Source organism: Zonotrichia albicollis, chromosome 14 (genome assembly GCF_047830755.1).
Source record: "Zonotrichia albicollis isolate bZonAlb1 chromosome 14, bZonAlb1.hap1, whole genome shotgun sequence".
In the NCBI taxonomy this organism is placed as follows: Eukaryota; Metazoa; Chordata; class Aves; order Passeriformes; family Passerellidae; genus Zonotrichia; species Zonotrichia albicollis.
In genome coordinates, this window is record NC_133832.1 from 1,578,677 (window position 1) to 1,589,252 (window position 10,576).

Here is a 10,576-nt window from a genome sequence, read left to right on the forward strand (position 1 = left end):
CTCATTTTCTTTGAACCACTCTGCAGATCAGTCTATTCAGGGAGCCAAGCATCAGCTTCTCTTAGCCATGGATTATTACTTCCCACGCTGGAGCACTGCAGACTGGGCAGGAGCAAGATTAAGTTTCAAACACATTGATTTGAGTGCAAATGCATCCCTTTCTGCTGCTGGAATTGCATACTGAGCAGGAGGGAGGTGTCCTGTGGGACACAGTGATGGTGGGGTGGTGGTGGGAGGATGGTGGCCATCACTCCCTCCCAGGCACCAACAGCTTCGTCTGCCAGCTGCCCTGGCTGGAAGGTGCTGCTGGCTGCATTTCCCTTTGTCTGCACCCTTTCCCCATCACTTCCCATGGCAGCATCCCAAGATGCCAGCGCTGCAGCCCTGCTCCTGCCTTTGTGTGATAATGGAAGAGATTCTGTGTTGCTGGGATTTATCATCTCTGGAAATTTCCCTGCCACTCTGAACTCCCAGGCAGGTGGTAAATCCTTCCGAGGGACACATGGTCATGAGCTCTGCATTAGCAGCACAAAAGCTTTGTATTCTGTCCTTCCCTGGGAATAAATCTCTGCCCCTCTCCTGCTCTGCAGGTCTCTACAACTCCATGGACAGCTGGATGATCGTCCCCAACATCAAGCAGAACCACTACACAGTGCACGGGCTGCAGAGTGGCACCCGCTACATCTTCCTGGTGAAGGCCATCAACCAGGCAGGCAGCAGGAACAGCGAGCCTGCCCGCCTCAAGACCAACAGTAGGTGCCAGGCACTCAGCTGGCTGTGCCACGTGGGGAGGAGAGTTTCCAGGGCACGGGGGTACCTGGGTATGGCTGGGGGCTCCCGGTGAGCAGGCAGTGGCTGGCAGTGGGATGGAAACACTGTTGTTCAGTCACTGGAGTGCCCATCTCCCTTGGTGCTTCTGTTCCTTCCCTACCTCAGGGATGGTCTCCTGATACCCCATGTGGTGCCAGGGGCTCCCATCAGCCCTCTGCTCCAGTCAGCACCCATCCCTGGAGTCTTAGGTCATAATGGTCCATTCTTCTGGTGGCTTTACACCCCTGGGCTTTTTGGGGCTGATGCAAGGGGTCACAGAGCAACTGTGTTCTTGTGTGTGGCTTAGCCTGCAGAGGGTTGTGGTTTGGAAAGCCGTAAGATTGAAAAGTGTGTCCATGGTGGTGGATGAGGACTTTGCAGCCACACACAAAGCAGAAGATTTTTCTTTCCAGTGCCCTGGGGATGCCAAGGAAGGTTAAATATGTTTAGGGAGGGCTGAGCTTTGACAGCAGTGGAGCTAGACCTGTCTGTGCTGGCACAGACAGAGCTCCAGGGTTTGTGGTAGGAAACCTTTTTCCACCGAAAGACAGCAAAGACAGCAGAAGCAGTGGCATCCATGGCCTGAAGGGTGACACGGGAGGGACAGTGTGAGATGTTGGGAGAGGAATAAGTTGTCTCTCCAGGCTGCCTGCCCTGTGCTCATGCCGTCCCAGTGCTTGCATGTCTCTTTGAGGTCCTGGTGAGCACAGCCCTCCCATCTGTCCCTCTCCCAACAGTTGCTTCTGCCTGAGCAAGGCTTTCATGATGATTTATCACCTCTATCTCCTCCTTTTCTTTGCGCGACATTAAACTGAATAAAACAACACTGAGGCAGTGGAGCTGAGGGAGCTGCTGAAGAGCAAACTCCAACCCAATCTGCCTGTTCATTAAAAATTTATCCCTCCTGCAGCTGCTGTTTCTCAGTGCTTCCCTGGCTCTGGGAGTGAGGGATGGGTGGCCTGGGAAGCTGGGAGCAGGGGCGGGTGCCCGCGGTGGCAGCTCCCACAGCACAGGCTCTGCTCCCTGGGATCTAACCCAGTGCCAGCCACCGAGCTGCCAGCACAGCTCTGAGGGCTCCTGCTTGGGGGTGGGCTGGCTTCAATCAGAGTCCTGCCAGGTGCTGAGCCCCCCTTGCTGCAGGGATGTGTCTGCAGCAGCTTCTGCATGCTTGAAACCTGGAGCAGCCCCACCTGAGACACTGCACAGGTTATGTGTGGTTGTGGGGGTGCTAAAGCCCCTTCCACAAGGACCTTGCTTCCCACAGCTGTTGGGCAGGAGAGGCATGTGGCATTGATGGGCACATCCCTCTCTGCCACCAGTTTGGTGTTCCTTTGCCATCTGTTTTTATGGAAACTTCTGAATTCCTGAAAGTTTGATTTAGCCATATATATTGATTTTTCTCCTTCTGTGGCCATCCTCAGGTGACAAGGGCTCCTTTGGGTGTCTGGTGGTGCTGCTGCCCTGTGCTGCAGCCCCAGCATGCCCCCAATGGCTTTTCCTTCTGCTGCTATTTGGGACCAGGGCTTCTCCTTTTGTAGAGGACAATATCCAGAGGATATCACACCCATGCTTTCCCACTGTAACCTCGGTGGAAGTGTCAGCAGCTCAACACAGAAATGGCCCATTAACATATTTCACAGCCTGTTCTGTTCCTGAAGGGATGTCTGGAGAGATCTCTCCATGGCCAGAAGGTCAGTGTCAGGACACATCGATTTCCGCAGCATCAGCGCTGTCAGCGCTGGCACTAAATCTGCATCCCTGAACAGAGCAGCTTGGGAGGACAGGGTTGGTGTGGTGTCAGAGAGACCATCTTCTGCTGAGGCTGAGCCTGAGCAGGACTTATTTAGGAGCAAGTGGCCAAAAGTAGCTGAAAGTGCTGGAATGCCGGGACAGGCCCAGCTCTGCCATAAATAAAGTGCAGGGAAATGGGTTTTACAGCCTTTGCCTTGGCCACTGCATCCTGGCCTTATTTTCCCTCACAATTCTGGCTTTTCCTGATTTCTGCATATCTTGGCAAGACCTTAATGTGCTACAGGATGGCTCCATCCCCATCCTATATGAGATGTCAGGAGTGGGTTTCATGCCTGAGCAATGGGCTGCAAGGTCACTATTACTGACTGAATCATGTTAGTGCAGGTGTTTTTAAGGACAGGATGATCCGTGCAAAAACTTCCCAGCAGGGAATCGGAAAATTTAGATGTATTTATGGCTTTCCTATGACTTGATGACTCAGCATCTTTGTTTCTTTCTTTGCTGAAGGTGATGTCTTCAGGGAGGATAGGATGGTGCTGGCAGCTGTGCACTGTGGGTGTCCTGTGCCCCACATGTGACATCTTAGATGGCTGGTGGGTGTTGGGACACTGCCACTGCAGGCAGAGAGGAGGCACAGAGTGCAGGAAGAGCTGCCTTTGTGTTCCTGTGTCCCTGCTGCTTGCTTTGCTCTCTGGGCAGAACGTGGTGGGTGCCTGCAGCATCCTTGGGTGCAGAGTTCATATCCATCCCTCCTTTCTCTCCACACATTCTCAGCCAAACGCTGTCACCAGCTGTCCAGCCTCTCTGCCGCCAGAGGAGTGGGGCTCAGAGGAGCTGCTGTGCTGCAGGGCACCAGTGGCACCCCTGCACTGACCCCCCCTGGGCAGGGCTGGGCTGCTGGGCCTGGATTTGGCTGATGTTGGATGGTGTCTCCTGCTCCTGGGGATCCCATTCCAGTTATTTCTGTAGCTGTTATGTAAAGCAGCAGGCAGCCTGTCCTTGCTGTGCCTCTGGGTAGGTGACTGGAGCGTCCCAAGCTCACTGAGATGGGTGCAGGAGCCCTGGGAGGGAGCAGGTCTGGGGTCCTGCAGGGTGGGGATGGAGCTCCAGCACACACCTCCCTCTGCCTGGCCCCATCCCCGCATTCCACTGACCTTGACCATGTTCCTGGCTGCCTCCTCTTTGCTCCCTCACACCCAGTGCCAGACAGGATTTCCTCTGCTCTGCTCACTCTGGCTCTGCTGGGAAGGGAGGGCTAATCCAGCTGATAAATGCTCCAGGGGTGCAGCCGGCTGTGTCCAGCCCTGAAGGCAGCTGCTTCCCCACAGCTCCCGAGCCTCATGCAGGGATGACAGCAAAAGGCTATCAGGAATATCCCAGCAAGCTGAATTTGTGGGATAAAGGTAATCTGAGCAACCAGCCCAGGAGCTACATGTTAATGATGAGAGGAAACGTTAATGATGAGAGGAATCATCAATGATGAGAGGATTCATTGCAAGCCTCGCTCTCTGCAGGGCAGGGCTGGAGAACAGTGACTGGGAGGCACAGAGGTTGCTGGTGCTGGGGGAGCAGGGAGTGAAGGCTGCAGTCAGAACCCCCCTTCCTTTGGCAGCTCCCATGCTGAGGGGTTGAGGCTGGGACTGTTATGACCTCTGTGAAGTCTATATTTTTTCCCAGTGCCAGAGTGATATTTTGGGAAGGGTAGCAGGCGCCTGGCTGTGTTCTCTGAAATACCCTCTGACCACTCCAAGACTGCCCCTCACGCTCGCTGCCAGTGCATGCAGCTCAAGCACTTGCTCCAGGACATGCTAGCACAAACCAGTGATAAGGGCTGGGCTCCACTTCTTCACACTGACCTTAGCAAGAGGTTGCCTTCGGAAACAGAGCTGTGAGTGTCTCTGTCCTGATGGAGCCAAGTATTTTTATACCTCACTTCCTCAGAGCTTGTCTCTTTGCATTACTGCCAGGAAAAGATACAGCAGAAAGATCAGAGCAGCCAGAAGAAGGAGGGGGCAGGTCACTCCCAATTTACAGTTTTACTTTCAGGCTTCTCAACTCAATTATTCAGCAAATTGGGCTCCAAGGAAAACCAGCACGAGCTACCATCAGGTTACAGAGCACGGCACAGATGAGCTCCGCTCTGCAGCTGCAATGGTCGCTGATTTTGCAGCTCTTTGCAGACATTCCCAGGTGTCCTGGGGTTCTCCTTGTGTGTTTTCTGGCTTTCCGGGGTTTTCAGGCTGTTCTGGGGGTCGCCAGCCCAGGCTCAGGACCCCATTGACATGGTGGTGTCATTGTTTCTTCTTGCTGGGTCTCTGTGCCTGCAGCCAAAAATGAGAGCGTGAAGGAGGACACAGCTAGTCATGCCCTGAGCTGGGTACCAAAACATGAGGCTGAAAATATTGGTAGAACTTGGGGTGTTCTCTGCAGCTGTCACTTGCTTTGTCCTGAAGCAGGTGAATCCCTATGGAAATGCTTTCTGGTGCCTGTGTGCACTTTACTGCATCTCACATGAAACCATAGCAGCAAAACCCATCTGAACTCAATTTACTTCTTTGTAGCATCTTGGGATTTTGTTTGCAAATCTAGGGATAGACTGAGGACTTCCAGAAGGAAATCATGAACAAAAAAGGAGTCTGGTTGAAGCTCTGGGACGTCACCCAGATCTGGTCTGGTTTTGGGGAAAACACCCAAGCAAACCACCATTAAATATGCAAAGCTGAGAACACGGGGTGTGAAGAAGCCGCATTCCTGCACCATGATGCTAATAACACAAATCCTAATCCTTGTGTCTCCTCCCCACAGGTCAGCCATTCAAGCTGGACCCCAAGATGGCTCACAAGAAGCTGAAGATCTCCAATGATGGGCTGCAGATGGAGAAGGACGAGAGTTCCTTGAAGAAGAGCCACACGCCAGAGCGGTTCAGCGGGACAGGCTGCTACGGCGCGGCCGGCAACATCTTCATCGACAGCGGCTGCCACTACTGGGAGGTGGTGGTGGGATCCTCCACCTGGTAAGGCACCACCTGTGTGAGGGGGGATGCTTTCCCGCTCCAGCCTTTGCCAGAGATGCTCACCCTGTGCCCTTTCACAGCAGATGGGCTCTGAGAGCACAGGGTGCTGTAGCCATCGGGGCTGGGCTTGGTGCTGGGCCGAGGCTGGAGGAGGCTGAGCACAGCTTCTCCTCTCTGCAGGTATGCCATCGGCGTGGCTTACAAGTCAGCCCCCAAAAACGAGTGGATCGGGAAGAACTCCTCTTCTTGGGTCTTCTCCCGCTGCAACAACAACTTTGTGGTGCGGCACAACAACAAGGAGATGCTGGTGGAGGTGCACCCGCAGATGAAGCGCCTCGGTGTCCTCCTGGACTACGACAACAATGCCCTCTCCTTCTACGACCCGGCCAACTCTCTCCACCTCCACACCTTCGAAGTCTCATTCATCCTGCCGGTGTGTCCCACCTTCACCATCTGGAACAAATCCCTGATGATCCTCTCGGGGCTGCCTGCCCCAGATTTCATCGATTACCCCGAGCAGCAGGAGTGTAACTGCCGGCCCCAGGAGTCCCCGTACGTGTCAGGAATGAAAGCCTGTCACTAGGCTGCCCAGGCCTGCCCGTGCCCCGTGGCAGCACTGGCCATGCCGGTGGGTGCAGGTGGCCAGAGCTGCCCACTGGCAGCCGTGCCAGAGAGCCACCGTGGCGCCCGAGCAGTCGAGCACCAACCACACCCAGCTCCACCTTACTTTAATGGAAAAAGTGGAGGAACCTCGAGCCACAGCTGGAAATGAACTGCTGTTGGTGAGCTCCAGGGTGTGCAAGAGTGGCTGGAGCAGCTCTTTGGTGGCTGCTCCCATGTCTCCCCAAGAAGATTGTCACCTGGATGGTTCTGTCTTCCCTTGGGGGGCTGGAAAGGCCAGGGCAGGTTTCAGGGTGACCTGAGGTGCCATGGTGGTCAGGGAATGGCTCGTGCATACCACGAGGCACAGATTGGGACCGGAAGGATGGGCTCTGGGCCTGCTGACAGCTGGTGTAGGGACCCAGAGCACTGAGCAGCACTTTCCAGGGAGGACTTTCCATGTGTTGAGGCTTGGTGGCTTCCCTGGTGGGATGGATAAGGCTTGGAGCGCTCGGTGAGTGCTGGCAGTGGCTGTGGGGTGGATGGTGGCCCTGTGGAGGGAGGGTGGTGCTCTGTGGCAGTGAAGATGGCACTGAGGGTGTTCCTGGGGCTGGCTGTGCTGCAGATGGCATGCTCCTGATAATTTTCGGGGTCCTGCAGTGGAGAGCCACGGACCCCCAGCCCACCATCTCCTCCTTTGAGAGCTTCCCAGTATCAAGGGAGGCCTGCATCCTTGAGAAGCTTTGGCCCCTGGCACAGAGGTTTGGCAGCTGCTCCTTCCCAACATAGTGTCTGGCCAGCAGTGCCCTGCTCCACATAGGTCTCCATTAGTGCCCTGTCTGGTGTCCCAGCAGCAAAAACTCATCTTCCTACTCTAAGCCCACAGTAGAGTCCTGCTCAAAGACTACCTCTATGCTCTGTGACCCAAAATCTCAATTAATTACACTGAATCTTGGCTTCTGGTTTGTTCTCCACCATGCCAGGGGATTGGACTGGGTGCATTTTAAAGATCCCTTCCAGCCCAAACTATTCCATGATTCTGTGGTGGTGTGGGTGTGGAGCCATCCTGTTTATTCCATGGCAGAGGACTGAGTCTGTCCCAGAGGCTCAGAGACCCTGGTTACTGGGAGCTCTTGGGCTGTCTCCAGTATTCCCAGTAACCACAAGCACCAAGTCCCCTGGGCAAGCTCCAGTTCCCAGATTTATTTCAGAGGCCAAGAGGAGCTGGGCTGGCACACAATCCCTGTTGCCACCATGGGGGTCTGTGGCACAGTTTGGGGTCAGTGGGCATGTGGGTGTCTGGGACATTGTGGGGCAGGGATTTCAGGCATTATGGTGGCCCAAGGCAGCTGGTGCTTGGGCTGTGCTCTGTGACATTTGAAGCCCCTTTTCCTCCTCTACATGTGGTGCCTCGGTGGCAGTGGGAACCACTGAGCTCTGCCACCCAGCTCTGCCAGCCTTGCTGATGGGGAACTGCCCCTGCTTGTGTTTTCTTCCACAACAGGGTAACCCACCTGATTGATCCAGGGTAGCCATGAGATGCAATCTGTTTGGCCTTTAGCAGGCTTTAGCAGTCTCTGGCAGGATCCTTCTGGACAAAATGTCCAGCCCACAGCTGGATAAACACATTGTGGGGTGGCTAAGTAACTGGCTCATGGGTCAGGCACAAAGGGGGACATCGGGCTGGCACTAGTCACTTCTGGGGTTCTGAAGGGCTCCATCCTCAGCCTGATTTTCATTAACAACCTGGATGCAGGACTGGAAGGGATGCCAGGTCAGTTTGCTGGCAGCACTAAACTGGGAGGAGCTGTCAACTCTCTCAAGGGCAGAGAGGCCCTGCAGAGAGACCCAGGCAAATTAGACAGATTGGGAATCACCAACCATGTGAAGTTGAACAAGGGAAGGTGATAACTTCTGTGCCTGGGATGGGGCCACCCTGATTGTGTGTATGAACTGGGGAAAGAGAGGCTGTGGAGCAGCTGTGGAAGGGCCCTGGGGTACCTGGTCCAGTTGGATCTCAGTCAGCCAGGAGGGAAATCCCTGTTCTGGGGGCATCAGGCCAGCTGGAGCAGGGAGGGGATTGTCACGGTCTGGTCTGTGCTGAGGCAGCCTCACCTTGAGCCCTGAGGGGAGTTTTGTACACCACAACATAAAAAAGGCATGAAGATATTAGAGAAGGGTTGTGAGGATGGAGAAGGGTGTGGAGGGGTCTTGTGAGGAGTGGCTGAGGTCACTTGGTTTGTTCAGCTGGAGAAGAAGAGAGGGGAGGCCTCTTTGTCCTCCTGAACTCCTCCCAAGGGGGAGTGGGAGGGCAGTTACCCATCTCTTCATTCTTGTGACCAGTGACAGGACTGAAGGAAATGGCTGGAACTGATCAGGGGAGGATTAGGCTGGATGTCAGGAAAAGGTTTTTCTCTCAGGGGGTGGTGAGACACTGCACAGTCTCCCCAGGGAATGGTCATGGCCCCAGGGCTGCCAGAGGTCAAGGGGCAGTTGAACAATGCTCCCCAACACAGGGTGGGATTGTTGGTGTGTCCTGTGCAGGGCCAGGAGTTCCACTCAGTGATTCTGATGGGCCCCTTCAAACTCGGCCTGTCCTGTGATTGTAAAGCCCAGGCTCGGGGAGTGAGTGCCTGGCTTGGCCAGGGCTCTTGGGGATCATCCCATGGGGGCTGTGCCAGAGACAGGTTGAATTCATCTGGAGCCAGTTCAGAATTCATCTGGTGACCCCTCCCAAGAGGATGCATGTTGGTGAGTCTGGTGGTGACAGCTTTGCCCAGGAGGAGCATGTTCCCCAGCATGCCATCTCTCTCTGTGTCTGGACTGTGGTTTTTGGAAGAGGGAGGTGGGCAGCGCCTCGGGGAAGGATCTGCTGCCGGCCCTGCCAAGCTGAGAGGGCTTTCCCTCTGATGCAGGCTGCTCCCCGTGGTGCCTGGCAGGGCAGGCACAGGGGCTGCACCCCTCCTCCTTGGCTCCTCCTGGGCAGAGGAGCAGCTCCGTTTGCTTCTGCCAGCCCCGGGGTGCAGGAGCCCAGGAAGGGTGCAGCAGGGGCAGGCCTGCCTTCCCCACAGCCTGGCTCATGCCCCCTTTCACTCTGGGAAGTTGGATCACCCTTTGAAGTTGGATGTTTTTCATGGGAAGGTCTCATGGAAGTCCCTTCCACATCTGCCGGCCCCGTGTGGCTGCTCGGCCTGTGCCACCCCAGGGGGACACCAGGCCCTGCAGGGGAATGGCCGCCCTGGCAATGCCAAGGACGGTGCTGGCACTGCTGGGATGGGTTCGGGGAGCATCCTCAGCCCAGAGACCATGAGCCCTTAATGTGACATTTGCACCTGACGAAATTGCACTAATTGTGGGACCCCCTGGCCCCCACACACGTCTCACACCCGGCCAGATGGGGACTGGGGGAGCCCCACACCCCGAGCAGGGGCTGGGGGCCTTTCCCAGTCGCCCACATTGTCCTCTTGTGGTACTGAAAGCAGAGCCCACCCGATTGTCACCGTGATTTGGGGAGCACAGCCCCATCCTGGGCCCTGCTGAGGGCATGGAGGGAGGGCAGAGTGCTGCTGCTGGTTCCTCTGCTCCTGGTGACACCCACGTTCAAGCTCGGGGTGTGTGGACTCCTGGCTCCCCTCAGCCTCCCCTTCCACATGTAACATTCCTGCTTCCATTTTACTTGGGGGAGGGCTGTTCTTCCTGTTGGGTTTTTCCCTTTTTGTTGTTTTTTTTTGCAACTTCTTTGTTAACATGTACATATATATATATATATATATAAAATATAAATATAAATATAAAAATATAATATAATATATATACATTGCTGGGTATGTCTGTGTGTGGGGGAGGCCATGAGGTGAGGACAGCCCTGGGATCTTCTTGCTGGCCATCACAGTATTCCCCAAACCTTGCAAAACATATGGCCATGCGTGCACAGAACAGAGGGGATTTGTGGTACCACCCAGCAGTACTTTCCTTGTGCTGGGTTCAGCCCAGCCTGGAGAGCCTGTGGGGTGGCCAGGCACAGGGGGTGCTAAAGCTCCATCCAAAAACATGCGTACACATAAATATTGAGCACCCTGCTGCCAGCCCCTGGATGATGTTCCATTACCCAGGACACTGCGTGTGCCAGTCTGCCCTTTCCCCAGTCCTGGATGGCCACAGGGGTTCTGGACATCTCTGAGTGCCAGCTGGGGCCAGGCTGGTGCTGGGGCTGAGGTGTGGCTGTGAGAGCCCCCCTGCACAGGGCCCTGCCAAGCACAGGGACCAGCAGCGGGCAGGGAGAGCTCGGCCAGCAGGGAGGAGCTCCGCAGTTCCCCTCTCCCAGCACATCCCTGGGCTCTCCCAGCAGGCAGGAGTGGCCCGGGCAGTGGGCACAGCCCATGCTGGAACGGTGCCACCAGG

General features: G+C 55.4%; 1 protein-coding gene across 2 annotated transcripts in view; it reads left to right on the forward strand.

Annotated features, from left to right (window-relative positions):
* The window catches only part of MID2 (midline 2), a 62,155-nt gene extending 53,287 nt beyond the window's left edge, over nt 1–8,868 (forward strand). For both annotated transcript variants that reach the window (XM_074551256.1, XM_074551257.1), the window contains exons 8-10: nt 591–752; nt 5,368–5,575; nt 5,756–8,868. In XM_074551256.1, coding sequence (XP_074407357.1) covers nt 591–752; nt 5,368–5,575; nt 5,756–6,158 — 773 coding nt within the window. In that variant the 3' untranslated portion in view covers nt 6,159–8,868. The remainder of the gene's footprint in view (nt 1–590; nt 753–5,367; nt 5,576–5,755) is intronic.
* The last annotated feature ends 1,708 nt before the right edge of the window (nt 8,869–10,576 follow it).